Here is a 25512-nt window from a genome sequence, read left to right on the forward strand (position 1 = left end):
GGGAACAAGTGACCCCACCTTTCAGTCCTGGGAGGAGAGAGGAGGGAAGGCTATGGTCCTGGGTTGCTCCTGTGTAGAGGTGGCCCAGCTGTGCAGCTCCTGTCAGCCTATAAGTGCCTGTTGCTTTTCGTGGAGTCCAGCATGGGACTGCACATTCAAGGGGTACTCCACAAGTGAGCTGGAATTACTTCTCTCTCTCTTTTTTTTTTCTTTTTCAATGTCTTTTTTATTAGTGCATATTAATTTTGTGCAAAATAATAGGCTTCACTGTGGCCTTTTCATAAATGCATATACCATATATTGAAATAGCTATTTAAAATTTATTTGCTTTTAATTAGCACACAAAGAATTAGATTTCCTTATGGAGTTTCAGACAAATATTTTTGTTTCCTTTCTCCCTTCTATCACTCTTCTTTCTTATGCCCTCTCTCCCCCAATTTAGGCTCTTGTCTGCTTTTATGACTCATAGCATGTTTAGGAATTAACTGAATAAAATTTAATAAATAATACTTAAGTGAAAGGGAGATTTACCCTGCTGGATATATATTTTTTTTACTTTTAAATTCTTTTTTTTTTAATTTTTATTAACATTTTCCATGATTATAAAATATATCCCATGGTAATTCCCTCCCTCCCTACCCCCACACTTTCCCATTTGAAATTCCATTCTCCATCATATTACCTCCCCATTACAATCATTGTAATTACATATATACAATATCAACCTATTAAGTATCCTCCTCCCTTCCTTTCTCTACCCTTTATGTCTCCTTTTTAACTTACTGGCCTCTGCTACTAAGTATTTTCATTCTCACGCAGAAGCCCAGTCATCTGTAGCTAGGATCCACATATGAGAGAGAACATGTGGCGCTTGGCTTTCTGGGTCTGGGTTACCTCACTTAGTATAATACTTTCCAGGTCCATCCATTTTTCTGCAAATTTCATAACTTCATTTTTCTTTATGGAATTACTTCTCTTATACCTCAAACTCACTGCAATCCTCCTACCTTTAATCCCTTTATTTATTCATTTTTTTGAGGCAAACCCAAAGGACTGCCCTTTTTTTTTATGCAAGGGTGAGAGAGACAGAATTGGCACACCAGGGCCACTACAATCGAACACCAGACACTTGCGCCACCTAGTGGGTATGTGCGACCTTGCGCTTGCCTCACCTTTGTGTGTCTGGCTAACTTGGGATCTGGAGAGTTGAACCTGGGTTCTTAGGCTTCCAGGCAAGTGCCTTAACCACTAAGCCATCTCTCCAGCCCTTCTTTCTTTCTTTCTTTCTTTTTTTTTTTTTTTGAGTTAGGGTCTCATTCTAGCCTAGGCTGACCTGAAATTCACTATGGAGCCTCAGGGTGGCCTCGAACTTACATTGATCCTCCTACCTCTGCCGCTCAAGTGCTGAGATTAAAGGCGTGTGCCACCACACCCCGGTTTAGCAGAGCTGGGAATCGAATTTGCGAGACAATTACTCTACATACTGAGCCACATTTCCAGCCCTCTGAAGTTTCTTTGAATTAATATGAGGCTCTTTTCTTGTAGTTCCTGTCAAACGCTCTTAATCATCCAGCGGTTCCATGATCCTTCCAGATAGGCTGAGCTATAACCGTGCCTGGATTAGTTTTTCTAACTTTCCGCGTTCCAAACGCTTGGGAGTAATTTCTAACCTCAGCTGTACCCATAGGTCCAACTGCACGGAACCTTTCTCACGCGCGCGCGTTTAAAAGGTCTCAGCTGGGCACGGGGCGCAGCGGGTACGCGCTGACGTCACGGTCACGCAGCGCCTCAGCGACAGAAGGGCGGGCCGGCGGGCGGGGGGGGGGGAGCTGCTGCTGGCGGAGCAGCGGCCCTAGCGGGGCCATGGCGAAGCTGCTGAGCTGCGTGCTCGGTCCCCGGCTCTACAAGATTTACCGGGAGAGAGATTCCGACAGGGTCCCGTCTAGCGTCTCCGAGACTCCAGCCGCCATCACTACCCCGTCTTCCAGCTCCTGGGTGAGTCGGGTTACTCCCCCCCCCCCCGTCAAGAGCATGGTATGGTCCAAACCTTTTACGGCCTGCGCTCGCCGGACGTGCTCACTGTTGGGAATAAGGGGAGTCTGCTTGTCAAGCCGGTGGTCCAAAAAGTGCACCGTTCGTGCCTCCCGGGTTCGAGTCACGCCCGGAATCTGGCCGCCTCCTCTTTGGGCCGCCGTTGGTGTACTTTTTTTTCGGTCCGACCGCCAGTCCCCACCTTTTTCGCCCCGCGTCCCCCCCAACTTGTGTGTCATGGTTCATGCTGGTTCCCAATTGAGAGTCCTGGAAGAGATACCCTGCGTGGACTGGGAATTTTGCTGTCTTACTCCCAACACTTATACGGCCCATCTGAGTGTCTTCCCCTGGCTCTGTTTATCTCCCCTTTAACATTGCTATGAATTTCAAAATGATTTCTACATGTCATATATCCACTGCGCCTCCCCTCAACCCATAAACCTGACCGGAAAGCTCCAGGGTCCTTGCATTTCAGGAAAGCTGCGGGTAGTGGTCTGTTTTCCTAAATAGTCTCTTCCTTTTCCTTAGCCTTAATGTATGCACTGCAGCCTCTACAACTCACCTTCTCTTTCTGAATCAACTCTTATTTGTTACTTTTCTTTCCCCCTTGGAATTGTCAATCTCTTTCTCTAGCCAATCTCCCATATGCACACACCCACACCTTATTTAAACCTGGATTTTGGAAAAGGAGCAGGTATTCCCTAATACACCTTGGCTTCCTAGTCTAGCATCCAGTGTTTGTTTTCATGGGCAGGGGAAGGAAATTAAGTTTAGGATCAGGTTGGGGAAGACAGGCTTCTATAGAAGCCAGGGATATTCCAAGGGAGACAGCCAAGGAGGCTAGAGCCAGGCCATACACATCTGGGCTTCTAAAAGGGAAGGGGAAGGGTCTGTCCACCAATAGGGTCCCTTAACAGGCCATCTGTTTTCCAGGATACATATTATCAGCCCCGTGCCCTGGAGAAGCATGCTGACAGCATCCTGGCACTGGTAAGAGGACTCCAGCACCTGTAGTTCACTGCATCTTTTCAGACTTAGCCGCCCTCTTGAGTTTACTCCTCCCCAGCCTGGGAGAAAACAGTATCCCTGGAGGAGGGGTGTGCTCTGGACTCCCTGCAGCAAAAGTTTCCAGCACGTACCTGCCAACACAATCTCACTGCACACACTTAGCACTTCTCTTTGGCATGTTGGACAGCTTTCTCTGGGGCAGCCTGTACCCCTGAGGAAAAGAAATTTACTCTTGGGACCATTCTGCAGTTCCCAGTGACCCATCCTCCCTGGCAACTAACCTCTTTGGCTGCAGAGACAGCTGTTTTCTCTGGCAGAGTTCCTATGGTGACGTTTGCACATCTCTTGGGGACAAGGTCTGGTGCTATCCTGAGTGGGGCCAACTGAGAAGGCTTGATTAACTTGAGAGCAAAGGACTGGCCTGCCTTTTCAGTGTGATGAGATTGTGTCTGCATTAATCCCAGCCTCTGTTACATGCTACCTAGCAACAGTGTTTGCCCACCTACTGTGCACATGGTGTCATGTGCAGTGTGGTGCTGCGTAGGTTAGTCCTTGGTCAGACCCTGGGCCTGGAAGTGGCAAGGCAATGTGTATGTACTCACGCATATGTGTGTTTGTGTGTGTGTGTGTGTGTGTGTATTGATTGCTTGTCTCTGTCTCTGCTGCAGGCTTCAGTCTTCTGGTCCATCTCTTATTACTCCTCTCCCTTCGCCTTCTTCTACCTGTACAGGAAAGGTCAGTGTGGTTTCAGAGGTGGTTGGGCAAGAAGCGGGTAGGTTGTTGGCAGATGAACCATTCCCCCCAAAGAGGAAGGGGGTCCTATGAGAATGACTTGCCTTTCCTCCTCTTCCTCTGGGGGTGTGGCAGGCCCATAGGTGGGTTTAGAGTGGAGGTTGTAGACAAACTGGGAAGAATGGCTGAGAAGTGTGGAGGAGTACTTCTCATATCATCACTCCCCCCAACCCCCAGGTTACTTAAGTTTATCGAAAGTGGTGCCGTTTTCTCACTATGCTGGGACATTGCTGCTGCTGCTGGCTGGCGTGGCCTGTCTCCGAGGTAGGCGGACAGGAAGCCTAGTTTGGATCTTTCACTGGGTAAATATTTAATACTTTTTCTAAATTCACTTTGGATGCCATGTCCTTCAGGAGAATGCCTAAGAATGGTCTAAGGTATGATCTCCTCAAGGGGCTTCCATCATATGAAAAAACAATTAAGAGAAATGTTTGCTATCCTTAGGTAAGGCTGAGACAGGAAGGTTTTGAGTTCTTCAGTAAGTAAATAGATTAATGTAGTTCAGAAGGGTTATGAATGTACCTGGTGAGACCCTAAAGAGAAAGAACACAGGTGTGGAGACTTTGAGAGACTAGTGAATGAGTGCCTGGGGTGGGGACACCCTGCAGGGAGGGGCTTTACGCTTTTAAAAGTTTTTTGGGGGGCTGGAGAGATGGCTTAGCGGTTAAGGCATTTGCTGGCAAAGCCAAAGGACCCAGGTTCAGTTCCCCAGGATCTACGTGAAGTCAGATGCGTAAGGTGGCACATGCATCTGAAGTTTGTTTGCAGTGACTAGAGGCCTTGGTGTGCCCATTCTCTTTGTATCTCTCTCTCGGAAATAAATAATAAAATATTATTCAAAGGTTTGTTTTTTTTTTTTTCCCGAAGTAGGGTCTCGTTCTAGCTCAGGCTGACCTGGAAGTCACTATGTAGACTCAGGGTGGCCTCAAACTCACGGCGATCCTCCTACCTCTGCCTCCTGAATACTGGGATTAAAGTACTGCAAAGCCAAAGGACCCAGGTTTGATTCTCCAGGACTCACATAAGCCAGATGCACAAGGGAACACATACATCTGGAGTTTGTTTGCAGCAGTTGGAGGTCCTGGTGCACCCATTCTCTCTCTCTACCTGCCTATTTCTGTATCTCTCTCAAATAAATAAATAAATTAAATATTTTAAAACATTTTTTAAACAATTTTTTTTGTTTGTTTTTCAAGGTAGGGTCTCACGCTGGTTCAGGCTGACCTGGAATTAACTATGTAGTCTCAGGGTGGCCTCGAATTCTTAGTGATCCTCCTACCTCTATCTCCCGAGTGCTGGGATTAAAGACATGTGCCACCACGCCCAGCTAAATAAAATATTTTATTTATTTATTGCAGATAGAGAGAATGGGCACATCAGGACCTCTAGCCACTGCAGACAAAACCCAGATGCATGCATATACCACCTTGTGGATCTGGCTTACGTAGATTTTGCTTGGGAATTAAACCTGGGTCGTTAGGCTTCACAGGCAAGCGCCTTAACCACTAAGCAATCTCTCCAGCCCAAAAGTATTTTTTTAATTTAATTTTTATTTATTTATTTGAGAGAGAGAGAGAGAAAGAGGCAGGTACAGAGAGAGAGAATGGTCACATCAGGGCCTCTAGCCACTACAAACGAACTCCAGACACATGCACTGGCTTATGTGGGTAATGGGAAATTGAACCTGGGTCCTTAGGCTTTGAAGGCAAGTACCTCAACCCCTGAGCCGATTCTGCAGCCCAGTTTTGTTCTTTTATTTTTCTCATGGAGCCCAGGCTGGGCTGAAAGTTACTATGGATCTGTGACTGGTCTTGAGCTCCTGATCTTCCTGCCTCCACCTCACAAGTGCTGGGATTATAGGTATGTGCCACCATTGTTGTCTTTCTTGATTTTGGTGAGAGTCACATTTGTTTCAAATTTATTAAGCTGAATTTGTGCATATATGCAATAAAATCAACAGGCAAAACAAGTAATTGAGCCTGGTAGGTGCGATGACAATCAATGAGCATAATACTTAGGTAACCAAAGCTAGCTTTGAACTCCTCAACCTATGTGTCTGCCTCTCAGGGGCTAGGACTACAGGTGTACCCTACTACACCCAGCTGCATTTTATGTTTTTGGCATGCACGGTACCCCTCTACAAGCCATTCTGCAGCTCACTTCTTTTCTCGTTATCATACTGTTTGAGGACACTAGCCTTAGTGATTCAGAGTTCCAGTTCATCCTGGTTTTGTTTCCTTTGTAGCATTTACCTCTCTCTGGCATTCTCGTTTACTGGTTTGTTGTCAGCCACAAGCACAATGCCAGCTCTCTGAGGGCCAGGAACTGTGTATCTCATTCCCTGTCTGTCTCATGTGTAAGACAGTGCCTGAGCCTTCTTGGCAGCAAGGGTTAGTAGGTGCTCTCCCAGGGGGCAAAGAGAGAGATGGGTCAGTACTGAGACCTGCTCCTTTTTGGGGAGGAAAGAGGAGGCAGGAAAGGAGGGGTCCAGGAATTGGAAGGAGGCAAAGACAAGCCCAGGAACCAGAGAAAAAGGAATTTTAAAAAATATATTTTTATTAGCTGGGTGTGGTGGTACATACCTTCAATCCCAGCACTCAGGAGGCAGAGGTAGAAGGATCACTGTAAATTCAGGGGCGGAACCATAGAGTAAGTTCCAGGTCAGTCTGGGCTAGAGTGAGACCCTACTTTAAAAAAAATTTTAAGCCAGGCATGATGGCACACACCTTTAATCCCAGCACTGAGGAGGCAGAGGTAGGAGAATCACCCTGAGTTCAAGGCCACCCTGAGACTACATAGTGAATTCCAAGTCAGCTTGGGCTAGGAAAAAAAAAAAATTTAAGTTTTTAAATTTTTTTTTTTAAATTAATTTGAGAGAGAAAGAGGGAGTGAGAGAATGAGCACATCAGGGCCTCCAGCCACTGTAAAGGAACTTCAGACTTGTGCGCCCCCTTTTGCATCTGGCTAATGTGGGTCCTGGGGAATTGAACCTGGGTTCTTTGGCTTTGTAGGCAAATGCCTTAACCACTAAGCCATCCCTTTAGCCTGTTTTTAAAAAATATTTATTTGAGAGAGAGAGAATGAATAAGCACACTAGAGCCTCTATTTATTTCATATGAATCCGAACCACCTTGTGCATTTAGCTTTATGTGGGTAGGGGAATTGATCCTTGGTCCTTTGGCTTTGCAAGCAAGTGTGTTAACTGCTAAACCATCTCTCTAGCCCTTTTTTTTTCAAGATAGGGTTTCACTCTAGTCCAGGCTGACCTGGAATTCACTATGTAGTGTCAGGATGGCCTCAAACTCACAGTGATCCTCCTACCTCTGCCTCCCAAATGCTGGGATTAAAGGCATGTGCCACCACACCCATCCAGCCCATTTTTTAAAATTTATTTGAGAGAGAGAGAGACAGACAGACAGACAGGAAGAGGCAGGTAGAGAGAGTGGGTCCTGCCCACTGTAAATGAACTCCAGATGCATGCGTCACCTTGTGCATCTGGCTTATATAGGTTCTGGGGAATCGAACATGGGTCCTTACGCTCTGCAGGCAAGCACCTTTACCACTAAGCCATCTCTCCAGCCCCTAGCCCATCCTATTTTTATTATAATAAGAATTATTATTATATATATTTTTTGGTTTTTTGAGGTAGGATCTCATTGTAGCCCAGGCTGACCTAGAATTCCCTAATGTAGTCTCAGGGTGGCCTTGAACTCATGGTGATCTTCCTACCTCTGTCTCCTGAGTGCTGGAATTAAAGGTATGTACCACCATGCCAGAATTTCATTTTTTTAACTTATTTATTTGCAGAGAAAAAGAGAACGAAATGGGTGCACCTGTGTCTGCTGCCACTGCAAATAAACTCTAGATGCATGTTCTACTTTGTTTATTTAGCTTTATATGGGTGCTGGGGAAGTGAGCCCAGTCCATCAGGCTTTGCAAGCAAGCACCTTTAACCACGAAACCATCTCTCCAGCCCCTACAAAAGGAATCTTGAGAGGCAAGAATGATGTCAAGGGAAGCAGTTTAAGAAAATGAGAATGACGAAGGGTTCAGTAAGGAAGTAATTGTGGGTGGGATCATAAGGCCAGATGAGGTTAGAATGGAGAAAGCCAGTATTGGGAAGCCTGGCAGGGACCAGGAAAAAAGCCCAGTGTAAGCAGAGAAATAGCAAGGCTGTGTAACAGTGTTTTAAGATGGCAAAGAATGAACATTTTGCAAGAAGACAGAAACTTGTTAGTCTACAAAGAAACATTCAGTAAGCCTGGTGTGGTGAGGCACACCATTAGTCCCAACACTTGAGAGACTGAGACAGGATCACTGTGAGTTTGAGGCCAGCCTGGGCTGTGTGAGTGAGACCCTGCCTCAAAACAAAAACAAAACAAAAGAAGCAAACTGCCAGGTGTGGTGGCATACACCTTTAATCCCAGCACTTGAGAGGCAGACATAGGAGGATTGACATGAGTTCAAGGCCACCTTGAGACTACAGAGTGAATTTCAGGTCAGCTTGAACTAAAGTGAGACCCTACCTTAAAAAGTCATCCCCCCCCCCCAAAAAAAAAAGCTGGGTGTGGTGGCACACACCTTTAATCCCAGCACTCTGGAGGGGAGGCAGTGGTAGGAGGATGTCTTTGAGTTTGAGGCCACCCTGAGACTACATAGTGAATTCTAAATCAGCCTGGATTAGAGTGAAATCCTACCTCGAAAAAACAGAGGGGGAAGAAAGTAAAGAAATGAAAAGAAGCGAACTGAAGAAATGCTGTGTATGGTGGCACATGCCTGTAAACCCAGCACTTGGGAGGTAGAGACAGGAAGATCAGGAGTTCAAGTCTTGCCCCTGCTACATAGAGAATTCCAGGCCTCAATGCCACCAACAAGAAGCTGGAAATGTTAAGGTGGGAAGTCTTGTAGCCAGTTGCTGGATGTGAAGCAAGGTCTGTTTCCCCACATCACAGGCCCTTGGTTCCCTTTCTTTGACTCCTCCCAGGACTTTCCCGCCCATCTGTAGTCCTTCTCTCATTCCTCGACCAGCACCGGCTCCTCACTCCTGACACTGCTTCTTCTTGTCTTACCAGGCATTGGCCGCTGGACCAACCCCCAGTATCGACAGTTCATCACTGTCTTAGAAGCGACACATCGTAACCAGTCTGCAGAAAACAAGGTGAGAAGTTCTAGAAAGGTGCTAGACACAGTCCCCACCAGCAGCGGCTGTCTTCACTGCTCCCCAGAGCACCAGGTGCTGGCTGGTGGTGGCAGGAGGAAGCGTGTCTTCACTATACCCACCGGGCTTTTTGCCTGTATGTCCTCCGTGGCATCTGTGACGGGTACTCTGCTAGAATAATCCTCCTCCTCCTCCACTTCCATTCTCAGGGATGGCCTAAATGTAGATGCCTCCACAGTGTTTTTGAGATGGATTTTCTAGCACTACAGTGCAGTCTTATAGATGCTTGTTTTGTTGTGTGCTTTGAACACTGTGCTGGCTTTGTTTGGGAGAACAGCTTAGAGAACAGCAGGGGGAAGAGCCAGGGAATGGTGTCCTTTAAGGTGTGACAGGCCTCTGGGTGCTGCAGTGTGATTTTTTAAAATCTTTTTTTGAGGTAGGATCTCACTGTCCCTCAAGCTGACCTAGAGTTCACTATGTTGTCTTAGGCATCCTCCTACCTCTGCCTCAGCACACCTGGCTAGTGTGTGATCATCTTTAAGAAAGGCCTATACGTCCCATAAGTCTCCTTCCTGTTGTGAGGGGTCTGGGATCAAACACCCATGACCACCATCACGACATTAATGGTCACTGCATACCACCACTGAATGAGTGGTGTCACACTGCCTGGCATCTTGCAGGTAGCTCACACACTCTCCAACTCTCATAGCCACCACATGAAGCAGCATGATTATCCTGGTTTACATCTAAGGAAACAGAGGCAGGAAGAGATAAAGTGACCTGTACGGAGTCATCGTAAGGGAATGGCCAAGTCTAGATTTGAAGCTAGGTCTGACCCAAGACTGGCTGAAATGTGTTTTTTTTTTTTTTTAATATTTTATTTATTTATTTGACAGAGAAAGAGGGAGAGAGAGAGAATGGGCATGTCAGGGCCTCCAGCAACTGCAAATGAACTCCAGACACATGTGGCCCCTTATGCATCTGGCTAACGTGGGTCCTGGGGAATCGAACCTGGGTCCTTTGGCTTTGAAGGCAAAAGCCTTAACTGCTAAGTCATCCCTCCAGACCTTGTTTTTCTCTTTCTTTCTTTCTTTTTCTCTTTCTTTTCTTTTCTTTTTTTCTTTTCTTTTTTTTCTTTCTTTCTTTCTTTTTTTTTTTTTTTGAGGAGTGTCTCGCAGTAGCCCAGGCTGACCTGGAATTCTGGAATTCACTATGTATTTTCAGGGTGGCCTCGAACTCATGGCACTCTTCCTACCTCTGCCTTCCAAGTGCTGGGATTAAAGGTGTGCACCACCATGCTTGGCCTTGCAATGTGTTTTTCTTCATTTTATTTTGTCTTATAATTTTATTAGTATATTTTTTAAAAACTAAAATACATCTTATTTATTTCCAAGAAGAGAGAGAGAGAGACAGAGAATGGGCATACCAGAACTTTTAGCTGCTGCAAATGGACTCCAGAAGTATGTCTCATCTTGTGCATCTGGATTTACATTGGTACTGGGGAATTTAACCAGGATCCTTAGGCTTTGCAGGCAAGTGCCTTAACCACTGAGCTATCTTTCTGGTCCCTCGTCATTTATTTTTGTGCATTTTTCCTGTTTTTTTTCTTTGTCAAGTTAGGTTTTTTGTTGCTTTTTTTTTTTTTTTTTTAAGGTAGGGTCTCGCTCTAATCCAGGCTGACCTGGAATTCACCGTGTAGTCTCAGGTGGCCTCGAATTCAGTGATCCACCTACCTCTGCCTCCTGATTGCTGGGATGAAAGGTGTGTGCCGCCATGCCTGGCTCTTTAGTGTTTAAAAATATTTTATTTATTTACTTATTTTGAGAGAGAGGGGCAGATAAGAGAGAGAGAATGGGCAGGTCAGGGTCTCTAGCCACTGCAAGTGAACTCCAGATGCATGCACCACCTTGTGTGTTTGGCTTAGGTGAGTACTGGGGAATTGAACCTGGGTCCTTTGGCTTTTTTTTTTTTTCCTAAGGTAGGGTCTCGCTCTAGCTCAGGCTGACCTGGAAATCACTCTGTAGTCTCAGGGTGGCCTTGAACTCATGGCAATCCTCCTACCTCTGCCAAGTGCTGGGATTAAAGGTGCGTCCCACCACACCCGGCTTGTTTTTTGTTTTTTGAGGAAGGGACTTGCTCTAGCCCAGGCTGACCTGGAATTAAATATGTAGTCTCAGGGTGGTCTCTAACTCACAGCAATCCTCCTACCTCTGCCTCCTGAGTGCTGGGATTCAAGGCATGTACCACCAAGCCTGGCTCAAGTTAGTTTTGAAAGTATCAAACAATGTCTCTGGCAGGGCTGGGGGCATGGCTCCATGGTTAAAGATGCTTGGTTGCAAGCCTGCCAGTCCCAGTTCAATTCCCCAGCACCCACACAAAGTGGGAAGCAAAGGGATGCATATGTCTAATTCCAACACACCTATAACAATGGGGGTCAGAGCCAGGAGAATCTGAAAGCTTGCAGGCCAGCTGGGCTAGTGCACGCACAGTGGCAAGAGCAAAGGAGGCCCGTGTTTAAAGCAAGGTGGAAGGAGAGGACAAACACGCTGAGGTTGTCCTCAGACCTTCACACATGTGCTGTGGCTTGTGTGTGCCTATGCACACACATCCACATTCACACACAATTACATACAATAACTGAAATGGCTTGTTAGGCATGTGACACATGCCTTTAATCCCAGTACTTGGGAGGCAGGTAGGATGATCACTGTGAGTTAAAAAAAAAAAAAAAAGTCGTGCAGAAAGAAATCTCAAAATAGAGAGCTAGGAGTTCTAGGCGTGGGGGAAGAACACAGTCTGAAGGGTTTCTGCCCACAGAAACCATGTGGAAAATGTAGAGGACAGAAGCACAGATGGGCTGGGGGCAGCATGGGCCTTTAACTGAAGTGCTGAGGGGAGCAAGGTGGCCTGACAGTGGGACAGTTAGAGAGGCTCTCTCCTAGGACAAGAGCACAGGAACTCACTGTGGGCATGACTTCCCTCCCTAGCTCAGCTTGGGACCATCAGTTTTATCTGCTGGGGATTTATTTTATTTATTTTATTTTATTTTATTTTTTTATTTTATTTTATTATGAATAAAGGTATTTATTGTAGCTTACAGATCCAGGGAGGTTCCATAATGACAGAAGAAGCTGGCCTGCTTTCACAGGTCCAAGTAGAGAGAGAGAAAAAGCCCCAAACCAAATCCCTACACCACCACCAGCACACTTCAGGAACTCCAGAGACTTTGCATATCTTTAGACTGGAGTTATAAACCCACCACCACACCTTAGGGCTGGGCCCTAAGATTCGCCTGGTGACACCTCCTCCACCCAGGTAGCTGGAAATCAAAGAAGTTTTAATAGACTCCTGAATCTTTTGGGAGGCATTTATTCAAACTACCACAGTGGGCGATAGTCAATAATTGGGCTGTATTGTCAGAGACCTGGAAGGATTATATTTAGAAAGTTGGGGGACTGGCTGCAAATGGTGATGCACACCTTTAATCCCAGTACTTGGCAGGCTGAGATTGGAGGATCTCTGTGAGTTTGAGTCCACATGAGACTACATGGTGAATTCTAGGTCAGCCTGGAACAGAGCAAGACTCTACCTCAAAAAAAAAAAAAAAAAAAAAAAGTAAATGAATAAATAAACAAAGATAAAAATAAAGTAAATGGTGGGGGGAGAGATGGATCAGTGGTTAAGGTATTTGCCTGCAAAACCTATGGACCCAGGTTCAATTCCTCAGTACCCATGTAAGCCAGATGTACAAATGTAGCCAGTTCTGGACCAGAAATGAACAGAAAAGCACCCAGATAAATTTTTTTTTTAATTTTTATTAACATTTTCCATGATTATAAAATATATCCCATGGTAATTCCCTCCCTCCCCACCCCCACACTTTCCCATTTGAAATTCCATTCTCCATCATATTACCTCCCCATTACAATCATTGTAATTACATATATACAATATCAACCTATTAAGTATCCTCCTCCCTTCCTTTCTCCACCCTTTATGTCTCCTTTTCAACTTACTGGCCTCTGCTACTAAGTATTTTCATTCTCACGCAGAAGCCCAGTCATCTGTAGCTAGGATCCACATATGAGAGAGAACATGTGGCGCTTGGCTTTCTGGGTCTGGGTTACCTCACTTAGTATAATACTTTCCAGGTCCATCCATTTTTCTGCAAATTTCATAACTTCATTTTTCTTTACCGCTGAGTAGAACTCCATTGTATAAATGTGCCACATCTTCATTATCCACTCATCTGTTGAGAGACATCTAGGCTGGTTCCATTTCCCAGCTGTTATAAATTGAGCAGCAATAAACATGGTTGAGCACATACTTCTAAGGAAATGAGATGAGTCCTTTGGATATATGCCTAGGAGTGCTATAGCTGGGTCATATGGTAGATCAATCTTTAGCTGTTTTAGGAACCTCCACACTGTTTTCCACAATGGCTGGACCAGATTGCATTCCCACCAGCAGTGTAGAAGGGTTCCTTTTTTTCCACGTCCCCGCCAACATTTATGATCATTTGTTTTCATGATGGTGGCCAATCTGACAGGAGTGAGATGGAATCTCAATGTAGTTTTAATCTGCATTTCCCTGATGACTAGTGACGTAGAACATTTTTTGAGATGCTTATATGCCATTCGTATTTCTTCCTTTGAGAACTCTCTATTTAGCTCCATAGCCCATTTTTTTGATTGGCTTGTTTGATTCCTTATTATTTAACTTTTTGAGTTCTTTGTATATCCTAGATATTAATCCTCTATCAGATATATAGCTGGCGAAGATTTTTTCCCATTCTGTAGGTTGCCTCTTTGCTTTTTTCACTGTGTCCTTTGCAGTGCAAAATCTTTGTAATTTCATGAGGTCCCAGTGATTAATCTGTGGTTTTATTGCCTGAGCAATTGGGGTTGTATTCAGAAAGTCTTTGCCAAGACCAATATGTTGAAGGGTTTCCCCTACTTTTTCCTCTAGCAGTTTCAGAGTTTCAGGTCTGATGTTAAGGTCTTCAATCCATTTGGACTTAATTCTTGTGCATGGTGAGAGAGAAGAATCGATTTTCATCCTTCTGCAGATATATATCCAGTTTTCAAAACACCATTTGCTGAAGAGGCTGTCTCTTCTCCAATGAGTATTTTTGGCATTTTTATCGAATATCAGGTGGCTATAGCTACTTGGGCTTACATCTGGGTCCTCTATTCTGTTCCACTGATCTACTTAAAAGGAGAGTCTTTAGAGCCAGATGTGGTGGCACGCTCCTTTAATCCCAACACTCAGGAGGCAGAAGTAGGTGGATTGCCATGAGTTCAAGGCCACCCTGAGACTTCATAGTGAATTCCAGGTCAGCCTTGGTTAGAGTGAGACCCTACCTTGAAAAACCAAAAAAAAAAAAAAAAAAAAGAGAGTATTCATGCAAGCCAGCGTCTGTCTCTCCACAGCTGGATGCTGAGGAAGAGAACAGCAACAATCTATATCTCCAGTGAGTTTTTTATTTTTATTAACATTTTCCATGATTATAAAAAAATCCCATGGCAATTCCCTCCCCACCCCCCGACACTTTCCCCTTTGAAATTCCATTCTCCATCATTTTTATTATTTGCAAGCACAGAGATAGAAGAGAGAAAGAATGAGTATACCAGGGCCACCAGTCACTGCAAACAAACTCCAGATCCATGCACCATTTTATGTATTTATTTTTTCATTTTCTTTGTTCATTTAGCTTTACGTGGGTACTGCAGAATCAAACTGGGGTCCTTAAACTTTGCAGGCAAGCACCTTAACCCCTGAGTCATCTCTCTAGCCCTCTGCTGGGAACTTTTGAGCCTCCAAGACTACACTCTAAAAGTCCTAGGTGGGGAGGGGGTGTGACCAGCTGATAGGCCCATTTGGCCTCAGAAGCATTAGCCTCATGGATGGATCTGCCTTAGATTTATTTTATTCCTTTCTCTTTTTTTTTTTTTTTGGTTTTTTGAGGTAGGGTCTCACTCTAGCCCAGGCTGACCTGGAATTCACTATGGAGTCTCAGTGTGGCCTTGAACTCACAGCGATCCTCCTACCTACCTCTGCCTCCTGAGTGCTGGGATTAAAGGCTTGCACCATCATGCCCGGCTAATTTTTTTTTTTTTTTTTTTTTTGAGGTATGGTCTCACTCTAGCCCAAGCTGACCTGGATTTCACTATGTAGTCTCAAGGTAGCCTAGAACTCACAGCAATCCTCCTACCTCTGCCTCCCGAATGCTGGGATTAAAGGCTTAATGTTAATTTTTTATTTTATTTTATTTATTTGAGAGAGATAGAAGAGGCAGATAGAGAGTGGGTGTATCAAGTCCTCTAGTCACTGCAAATGAACTCTAGATGCTTGCGCCACTTTGTGCATCTGACTTACATGGGTACTGTGGAATTAAACCTGGGTCCTTAGGTTTCAAAGGCAAATGCCTTAACCACTAAGCCATCTCTCCAGTCTCTCTTTGTTTTCTTTTCCTCTTTTTATTTTGGGTTTTCAAGGTAGGGTTTCGCTCTAGTCCAAGCTGACCTGGAATTCACTATGTTGTAGTCTCAAGGTGGCTTCAAACTCATCAGTCCTACCTCTGCCTCCTGAGTGCTGGAATTTAAGGCATGCACCACCATGCCCAGCACATACTTACTTCTTTCTTTCCTTCCTTCCTTCCTTCCTTCCTTCCTTCCTTCCTTCCTTCCTTCTTTCTTTCTTTCTTTCTTTCTCTTTTTTGAAAGAGGGAAAGAGAAGGGGACTTGCCATCTAGCCCATGGTTAACCTTGAGTTTCTAGTGATCTTCCTGTCTCCTGAGAGCTGAGATTATAAGAATGTGCTGCCATGCCCTGCCTTTTTATTTATTTATTTATTTATTTTTGGTTTTACAAGGTAGGGTCTCACTGTAGCTCAGGTTGACCTGGAATTCACTATGTAGTCTCAGGGTGGCCTCAAACTCACAGCAATCCTCCTACCTCTGCCTTTCAAGGGCTGGGATTAAAGGCGTGCGATACCACACCCTGCAGAGAGAGAGAATGGGCACGTTAGGGCTTTTTGCTGCTGCAAATGAACTGCATACACATGTACCACCTTGTGCATCAGGCTTTCCATGGGTACTGGGGAATTGAACTTTGATGGTTAGCTTTATAGGCAAGTGCCTTAACTGCTGAAACATTTCTCCAGCCTCCCCGCCTTTATTTATTTATTTATTTATATTTTGGGGGGTCTTTTTTGAGGTAGGGTTTCACTCTAGCTCAGGCTGATCTGGAACTCACTATGTAATCTCAGGGTGTCCTCGAACTCATGGTGATCCTCCTACCTCTGCCTCCCAAGTGCTGGGATTAAAGGCATGTGCTACTATGCCTGTCTCCTCCCCCACCCCCCCTTTTTAAAAAAATATTTATTTGTAAGCAAAGAGAGAGAAGAGAGACTGACAGAAAGCATGGGCACATCAGGGCCTCCAGCCACTGTAGACGAACTCTACACACATGCGCCACTTTGCATCTGCTTTACATGGGTGCTGGTGAATCAAACTGGGTTTGTTAGGCTTTTCACCCAAGTGCCTTAACTGCTGAGCCATCTCTCTAGCCCCCCACCCCTCACCCCCCATATATATATATTTTTTTTGAGGTAGGGTCTTGCTCTAGCTCAGGCTGACCTGGAATTTACTATGTAGTCACAGGCTGGCCTTGAACTCACAGCAATCCTCCTACCTCTGCCTTCCGAGTGCTGGGAGTAAAGTCATACCCCACCATGCCTAGCTCGCCTTTCCACCTTTATAAAAAAATATTTTATTTACTTCTTTATATGAGAGAGGGGGATTAAGAAGCAGATAGAGTGAGAGAGAGAATGGACATGTCAGGGCTTCCAGCCACTGCAAATGAATTCCAGAAGCATGCGTCACCTTGCGCATCTGTCTTATGTATGTCTTAGGGAATCAAACCTGGTTCTTAGGCTTCACAGGAAAGCACCATAACCAGTAAGTAATCTCTCCAGTCCTCCCCTTCCTTTAGTTTTTAAGACAGAGTCTCACTGTGTATCCCAGGCTAGCCTTGAACTCACTGTGTACCTCAGACTGGCCTCTAATATGTGTTCCTCCTGCCTTTGCCTCTGGAATGCTAGGATTTTAGGCATGTAGCAGCACACCTAGCTTTTAAAATTTTTTTGGTACTGTTGGAAATTGAACCCAAGGCACCATACATGCTAGCTAAGTACTTTAGCATGGAGCTACACCCCAGCCTAGCCTTAAGGTTTATGGACAACAGAGTTAAGGTTTTCTTGTAGAAGAGGGCAGACAGGCCAGTCCTGATACTCAGTAGCCACCTGCCTTGTCCAGTTATTCTGGTCACACTAGATCTTCCCATCTATGATCCAAGAGAATGCAGACCTCCACTTGTTCCTGGCTGATGAGAGCTGAAGGTGGGCAGCTGGGCCTCTCCCTGGTTCTCAGTTCCCCTTCTCCTCCTCTCCTTTCTCTGCCCACCACAGAGGCAGCTGGCCAACTACAACTTCGACTTCAGGAGCTGGCCAGTTGACTTCCACTGGGAGGAGCCCAGCAGCCGGTGAGGCCCCAGCTGTTGTGTAACTGTCTCCAATAATCCCTCCTCAGCCCCGTCCTCCCACCTCTGCCCCCTGAGGTCTCAGTGCCTGCTGTCCAGTTTTGCCTTGCCATCCTCCACACCTCGGAGGTCCTGACCACATTCCCTCCGGCTTTTTTCTTTCCCTTCTCAGGAAGGAGTCCCGAGGAGGCCCTTCCCGCAGGGGTGTGGCCCTGCTTCGCCCAGAGCCCCTGCATCGGGGGACAGCAGACACGCTTCTCAACCGGGTTAAAAAGCTTCCCTGTCAGATCACCAGGTGGGAAATTGTGGGAAGAGAAGCCAGCTGGGGAGTCCAGGACATGGGACATGGTCCCTGGGACTGTTTGCTCCCTTGTAAAGCAGCTGTCACTCATTGGGCCTGCTGCCATGCGCTTGATGCAGATGTTTGAGGTGAAGAAACCTTTAGTGTGAAGAAAAAGTCTGAGGTACAAAAGGAGGAACTGGATTGTTACCACAGTTCTGCCTGATGCCAAGGTGCTTTCAGTGAGCCTCAGACAGCTGCGGGGCTGGGGTTGGAGGGGAGACACCTTCCTGTTGCTGGAGCAAGTTCTACTGTCCCACTGTGAAACTGGCCTGGACCCTCTGCCCTTGACTTTTATAAAAAATATATTTATTTGAGAGAGTGAAAGAGGTGTGTGTGGGGGAGGCGCGTGTGTGTGTGAAGAATGGGCACGGCAGGGCCTCCAGCCACTGCAAATGAACTCCAGATGCATGTACCCCCTTGTGCATCTGGCTAACTTGGATCCTGGACAGTTGAACCAGGATCCTTTGGCTTTGTAGGCAAACCCCCTAACTGCTAAGCCATCTCTCCAGCCCCCCCCCCCCTGCCCTTTTCTTCTACCCTGGCCCCACTGTGCTTCATTTTCTACACATATGAATCGCCTGCCTCATTAGTACAAAAAGGACAATATTTCTGAGGGGTTGCCATCTTGCCTGGGTGCCCAAGACACACAATAAAGCCTGGTCAGTCTTAGTGAGACAGTGGATGTCAGAGGAAGGCGTGGCTGTTGGCTCTTACAGTGGAGCAGATGCTGGGAAGAGCTCTGGCCTGCCAAGGAGGGCCGGACTTGGTGGCTTCCAGGTAACTGTGTGCTGATCCATCTGAGGGGGTCCACACTGGAGGCTGGGAGGGCCGTGTTGTACTTTGTTGCCTGGGGGACACTTAGCTTAGCTGGAAGTAGTTAATACTTTTTCAGGAACAGTACCTATCACCTGACTAGATGAGTCTCTTCATTCAGTAAATATTTATTAAGGTCCTATTTTGTATCGCTTCTTGGCCTTTTGGCTAAGATCAAGTGTAGTATCTATTTTGTGTAATATTTACTAAACCTAGAAATGATCATCTTGTAAAAGACTCAGAATCACTTATAAGTGGTCGGTCCCAAATTTAAGATTTTTTGAGCCGGGCATGATGGCACATACCTTTAATACCTCTGCACTTGGGAGGCAGAGGTAGGAGGATCACCATGAGTTTGAGTCCACTTGAGACTACATAGTGAATTTCAGGTCAGCCTGGGCTAGAGAGAGACCCTACCTTGAAAAAACAAAAAAAAAAAGTGTTTTTTTTTTTTTGCTTTCTGGTAGTAGAAAAGCAGTAGACATGCAATAGAAACAACACCTTGAATTCTGTATTTTCATCTGCTCCTGGGATAATGATGTGCCACTGAGTAACAGCCATGAGCCATGGGTCAGCCAGAGTCCCAGGGCTGTATGTCCTCAGCATTGAAATAGTATCTTTTTAAAAAATATAAATATTATTACTTATTTATTTGCAAGCAGAAAGAGAGAAGAGAGATGGAGAGAGAAAAAGAATGAGAGGCTGGAGAAATGGCTTACTAGTGAAGGCATTTGCCTATAGAGCCTAATAACCCAGGTTCAATTTCCCAGTACCTACATAAGGCCAGATGCACAAAGTGGTGCATATATCTGGAGTTTGTTTGCAGTGGCCAAAGAAAGAATGGGTGTCATCCTTTTAATCCAAGTATTCAGGAGGCCAAGGTAGAAAGATTGCTAAATTCAAAGCCAGTCTGAGTGAGTTGAAGGTCAGCCTGGGCTACTGTGAGACCTTACCTTGAAAAACGAAAAACAAAACAAAAAGCCAGGCTTGGTGGCATGCACCCTTTAATCCCAGCACTTGGGAGGCAGAGGTAGGAGGATTACCATGAGTTCGAGGCCACCCTGAGACTACATAGTCAATTCCAGGTCAGCTTGGCCAAGAGTGAGACCCTACCTCAAAAAACCAAACCAAACAAAACAACAAAACAACAAAAACACTGAAGTGCATGCACCATTTTATTGGGGAATGAAACCCCGGTTGTTTGCAGGTAAGCACTTTAACAGCTGAGCCATCTCTCCAGCCCTAAAATGGGTATCTTTTTTGTTTTGTTTTTTGAAGTAGGGTTTTGCTTTAGCCCAGGCTGACCTGGAATTCACTATGTAGTTTCAGGGTGGCCTCAAATTCTCAGCAGTCCTCCTGCCTCTGCCTCCCAAGTGCTGGGATTAAAGGTGTGTGCCACCATGCCTGGCTAAAATGGGTATCTTTTTTTTTTTCAAGGTAGGGCCTCACTCTAGCCCAGGCTGACCTGGAATTCACTATGTAGTCTCAGGGTGGCCTCGAACTCACAGCAATCCTCCTATCTCTGCCTCCCAAGTGCTGGGATTAAATGGATATCTTAACAAAGCGTGCAGTTTAAAAAATAAAAAGAAAAATGCTTGAAGCCAGATGTGGTGGCTGAGGCCTTTAACCCCAGTGCTTATAGTCTGCAGGTTGAGGTAGGAGTTTGAGGCTAGCTTAGGCTACAGAGAGAGACTCCATCTGAAAAGTTTGGGATGCACTGGCTTGATAAATGGAAAGGTGAAGCAAGCCCTAGCATCTGTGAATGCCACAGGCAGGAATCCCTCTGCTCCTCTGCTGGCATTGGGGCTCTTTAACTTCTATTCCTCACAGCTACCTGGTAGCACACACCCTGGGGCGCAGGATGCTGTACCCAGGCTCTGTGTACCTGCTCCAGAAGGCCCTCATGCCTGTGCTGCTACAGGGCCAGGCCCGACTGGTGGAAGAGGTAAAGCTCCCCTGCCCCCTGCTGGTTCCATCTCCCCCAGGGATGTGGCCTCCTGCCTGTTGTGACCTGGCCCTTATATTTCCCTTGCTCAGTGTAATGGGCGTCGGGCAAAGTTGCTGGCCTGTGATGGCAATGAGATCGACACTATGTTTGTGGACCGGCGGGGGACAGCAGAGCCCCAGGGACAGAAGCTGGTAAGATGGAGCAGGGACTAAGGAGAGGGTAGGGGGCAGGGTGTGGTAGAGGTTTTGGGGACCCCAGTGCTATAGCACATTCTCTAGGGATCCACAGTAAGGAATACTACCTAAGGACTTCTGTAGGGAGACCCTGAGAGGGAAGTAATGCCAGAAGTAGGAATGAACACATAGGGCAACACAGGCCTATACTCTCAGCACTCAGCAGGCCTCTGAGGCTTGAGGGCTGTGAGTTCCAGGTCAGCCTAAGCTACATAATAAAACTCATGTTGGCTACATAGTGAATTCCAGGTCAGCCTGGACTAGAGAGTGAGACCCTACCTCAAAAAAACAAAAAACAAAAAAGCTTTTTTTTTCTCTTTCTCTCTCAAATAAATAAAACATTCTGTTAGCTATGGTGGTCCACAGTTTTAACCCCAGCACTTGGGAGGCAGAGGTAGGAGGATCACTGTGAGCTTGAGGCCATTCTGGAAATACATAGTTAATTCCAGGTCAGCCTCAGTTAGAGAGAGACCCTACCTCCAAAAAAACAAAAACAAACAAAAAAAAAAAGTGAGAGAAAAAGAACTGAGACTGCAGAGTCAGGCATAGCTCAGTGGTAGGGCATGTGCTCAGCATACTTGAGACCCTGGGTTCCATCCTTGGTTGTCATCCTTTCCGAGAGAGATCTACCTGCTAGTCTCCCCGGGGGAGATGGGCGCCATGCTAGGTGGCTGAGTCATTGCCATGAATCACTTTGCACTGAGGGTCCAGTCTGCCTCTTCTCATGCAGGCCAGGCCAGGAAGGAGCAGCTTCTGTTCCTTTGGAGATGGAGGAGGCCACCTTTGGCTCACCGGGGAAGCTCTGCTCAGGCCATGTCCCTTCATGGCACCCTCCCACACCTCTTTTCTGCCTCCTCCCTAGGTGATCTGCTGTGAGGGGAATGCAGGCTTCTATGAGGTGGGCTGTGTCTCCACACCCTTGGAAGGTAGGCTCATGGCCCAGTCCTCTTACCTCTGCCCCATGGACCAGAATGTCTCCACTTCTCACAGAACTGCCTGCCCAGTCCTGACCTTTTTCTCTCTTGGGGAGAGGCCTGCGTCTCTAAGGTGGGTGGGGGAGTCCACTTAGCTCTGCTGGCCATGCACTCCTCCCTGGCTCTTGGCTGTACTATGCTTGTCTTCCTGCTCTACCCTCCCTGCCAGACCCCACAGCCACACAGCTTGCAATTCTGTGGCCTCCTGTCTGTTGTGGGCTGAAGGGTCCTTTGACTGCCCCTGCCCAGAGACAGAGGGGTATGGCTACCATGTTTCAGTCCCTCCTCCCCTGTGTTACAGCTGGATATTCAGTACTGGGCTGGAACCATCCAGGCTTTGCTGGCAGCACGGTGAGAAGCCTTCCCCTCCCTGAATTGTGCATCCCTCTGGTCAGCCACAGGAGGGAGGAAATGAGGTGCCTGTATCCTCAGGGCTCCCACTATTCAGGGTGCCGAGGGATGGGAGGCTTGAGGGTACGTGGAAGCTGTGGCCCCTCTTCTCATAGGGGCTGGCAACAGGCAGTGGTCTCACTGTCTGTCTGTCTGTCTTCTGTAGAGGACAGCCCCTCCTACCAGCTGCTCTTCCCTGTTTCCTATATTGTAGTCTGACCCATCTTCATTTTCCCCTCCTGTAGGGGGTGCCATTCCCTCAAAACGAGGCCAATGCCATGGATGTGGTGGTCCAGTTTGCCATCCACCGCCTGGGCTTCCAGCCCCAGGACATTGTCATCTATGCCTGGTCCATTGGAGGCTTCACTGGTACCAGCCCCCTGCCACTCCCCAGTGTCCACACACCCATGCCCCTGCCCAAGAGATGTGGGGATTGGCGCTGGGGTGGGTAGAAACTCCCAGAAGTAGTAGGAAGTAGACTGTGAGTGAACTTGTAAGAAGGTGACCGGTTACATGTGCTCTGCCCACTGCAGCATGTTTGCCAGCAGGCCAGGGTGTGGGGTGGAGAGGTCAGGGAAAGGAATGTTTGTCTCCTGCTGTCTTACACTGAGGTGCTGTCTCACAGTCCTGGTCACCAAGCCTTGTCATGCATCTGCTTATTCTCTCTGTCCTCCCTCGATGGCTCCCCACCTAAGTGAAGGGTGGCATTGCAAGACCAGTGGATATCCAGGGAGGATGGGATGGGCACTGGGACAAGGACAGGGGTCCCCCTTAGTCCTCATCTTCTTCCTTGTCCTGTTACCAGCGACATGGGCAGCCATGTCTTACCCAGATATCAGTGCTGTCATCCTTGATGCCTCCTTTGATGACCTGGTGCCTTTGGCCTTGAAGGTCATGCCGGACAGCTGGAGTGAGTATAGCTCCCAGGCTTGCCTTCTAACTGGAGGTGGTTCCCATTTCCGTGGGTGGAAACAGGCTACTCCACTGTTGAGAAGCAGGGTTCCCCCTAACCAGTGGCTTCAGGTTTTTGTCTGTGGACAGTGGAGACTTTACATTGAGCAAATGCTTCCTCTCTGCCATCCTGTGTCTCTCCCTCCATTCTTACTTACTTACATAAGGAGAGTATCATTCTAGTTCAGGCTGATTTGAAACAGGTTGGCCAGGAACTCATCACAATCCTCCTACCTCAGCCTCCTGAATACTGGGCCCGCACCACCATCCCAGGCCGTTCCGTTTGCTTTTATTTGCAAGGAGGGGGGAGGCGGGAGGGAGGAAGAGAGAGAGAGAGATGGATGGGTGCACCAGGGCCTCTATCCACTGCAAACAAACTCCAGATGCACGCACCATGCAGCTGGCTTCATGTGGGTAATGGGGAATCAAACCCCAGTTGTTAGGCATTGCAGGCAAGTGCCATAACTGCTGAGCCATCTCTCCAGCCCTAACCCCTTCAATTTTATCTCATGCTAGGGCCCCTGGTGACCAGGACTGTGAGGCAGCACCTTAACCTAAACAACTCTGAGCAGCTGTGCAGGTGGGAGCAGCCAGTGGCTGGTGTCCCTCCCCCCTCGCACCCCCCCCCCCCCCCCCCGCTCCAGTCAGACACTTAGTACCTAAGAGAAAGGTGGTAAATGGCCACTGGCCTTCCCATTCCCCAGGTAACCTTGGCCCCTACCCCCCAGTGAGCAAGCCACCGCCCCAGCTGGTAAGGTAGGGGCTGCCCCAGGGCCACTCGTAATCCTCTGATTCTTGCCCTTGGGAGGTTAACAGTGTTCTCCCTGCCGAGGTGGGAGGTGTCTCACCTGCCTCCCTCTGAGCTCTGCCTCCCGGTTTTGTCCCGAAGGTTCCAGGGCCCAGTGCTGCTGATCCGAAGAACCAAGGATGAGATCATCACCACCACGTGAGTACCTGCTTCCTGCCCGCCCCCACCCCTCAGTGGTTCGAGAGGTGCCCACCAGGAACCCAGGTTTCTAGACCCTTCCACTCAACTCACAGCTCCCCCAGGCTAACTCCCCCCCTCACCAGGGTTCCTGAGGACGTCATGTCCAACCGAGGCAATGACCTCCTGCTGAAGCTGCTGCAATTCCGGTGAGGGCGCCGCGGGGTGCGCACTGGCTCACCAGCTGGTGCGGGCGGGAGGAGCGGGCTGGGCGTGCAGCGGTGTCAGGCCTGTTCCTGTGCTGCTCCACAGGTATCCTCGAGTGATGGCAGAGGAAGGCCTCCGAGTGGTGAGGCAGTGGCTGGAGGCCTCTTCCCAGCTAGAGGAAGGTGAGAGGCGCCGGAGGCTAGTGGGAAGGGCCTAGCAAGGCAGGGTTGTTAATAGGGCCCTCATCTTTCTTCCGGACCAGCCTCCATTTACAGCCGATGGGAGGTGGAGGAAGACTGGTGTCTCTCTGTACTCCGCTCCTACCAGGCAGAACATGGGCCCGATTTCCCCTGGAGTGTGGGTAAGGAAGGTCTGGGCCAGGGAAGGGAAGAGCCAGACATGGTGGGTGCATCCTAACCCGCGGATGCGACTGCCTCCTCTCTGCAGGGGAGGACATGAGTGCAGATGGACGGCGGCAGCTGGCACTGTTTCTGGTGAGCTCACGAGGGGAAGGGCCTGAATGGACTAGGTCTCACATAGGGCTTGGGGATGGAATCCGGAGGTGGATGGTGGTCTCCAAGAGTGGTGTCCAGCTGCTCCCACTCACGGCAGGCGCTGCCCCTTTTCAGGCCCGAAAGCACCTGCACAACTTTGAGGCCACGCACTGCACCCCACTCCCAGCCCAGAACTTCCAGATGCCCTGGCACCTCTAGAGACCACATCGGAACTTTATTCTGGAAGATCGGGATGGGAGGAGACTTGAGAGGGACACGTGCTTGTGATTCTCTATATTCATGTTGCTGTTTCTAGTTTGTGGAAAGCTGGGGACATCCCCTTCTTACCACTGTTCCTCTTGCACGTTTCCCTCATCCACGCTGCAGCACCTGACCTTCCTTGACACACCCTGCATTAAATGAATGATTTATTCCTAATACTTAATAAAAAAAAAAGGTATATTTTCTACTATCAGGCTGCTTGTGTGACTCTCCAAGTATCCAGGGAGCCCTAGGGGCTGGTAGTAGAGAGAGCAGAGCCCCCACAAAGCTAGGCTTTGGGAAACCCCAACTCCAGCCAGCATAACCCTGACCTCCATGTACCCCAGCCATCATTATGTGTGGCGGCCGGCAGCACAAAGGTCGAAACAGACCCCGAAGGAGGGAGTGGGGATGAATCTGAGACAAGAACACAAGGAATGAAGC

The 25512-nt window shown here is 47.5% G+C and overlaps 1 protein-coding gene and 1 pseudogene across 2 annotated transcripts; both read left to right on the top strand.

Moving 5' to 3' along the window:
- Positions 1-1824: 1824 nt before the first annotated feature.
- On the top strand, positions 1825-25279 carry Abhd16a (abhydrolase domain containing 16A, phospholipase). 2 transcript variants are annotated; one of them, XM_045157456.1, is made up of 20 exons: positions 1825-1995; positions 2965-3021; positions 3708-3774; positions 4009-4095; positions 8904-8989; positions 17459-17532; positions 17702-17824; positions 20516-20630; positions 20723-20824; positions 21729-21792; positions 22142-22191; positions 22476-22599; positions 23036-23140; positions 23698-23761; positions 24071-24127; positions 24223-24315; positions 24419-24495; positions 24576-24674; positions 24761-24807; positions 24943-25279. In XM_045157456.1, exons 1-20 carry the CDS (start codon positions 1864-1866, stop codon positions 25024-25026), a joined length of 1707 nt encoding a protein of 568 aa, XP_045013391.1. In that variant the 5' UTR covers positions 1825-1863; the 3' UTR covers positions 25027-25279. The 2 variants fall into 2 exon arrangements, with proteins under 2 accessions (XP_045013391.1, XP_004671926.1); XM_004671869.3 differs by having other exon boundaries at positions 24253-24315.
- On the top strand, positions 18834-18995 carry LOC123463010 (annotated as a pseudogene).
- Positions 25280-25512: the final 233 nt, after the last annotated feature.

The sequence above is a fragment of the Jaculus jaculus genome, chromosome 8 (assembly GCF_020740685.1).
Source record: "Jaculus jaculus isolate mJacJac1 chromosome 8, mJacJac1.mat.Y.cur, whole genome shotgun sequence".
Lineage (NCBI taxonomy): Eukaryota > Metazoa > Chordata > Mammalia > Rodentia > Dipodidae > Jaculus > Jaculus jaculus.

Coding starts and splice junctions, on each gene's coding strand:
- Abhd16a (XM_045157456.1), top strand. CDS start 1,864: ATGGCGAAGCTGCTGAGCTGCGTGCTCGGTCCCCGGCTCTACAAGATT. Junction 17,533..17,701: donor TGGGAGGAGCCCAGCAGCCG/GTGAGGCCCCAG, acceptor TTCCCTTCTCAG/GAAGGAGTCCCGAGGAGGCC. Junction 22,192..22,475: donor CAGGCTTTGCTGGCAGCACG/GTGAGAAGCCTT, acceptor CCCCTCCTGTAG/GGGGTGCCATTCCCTCAAAA.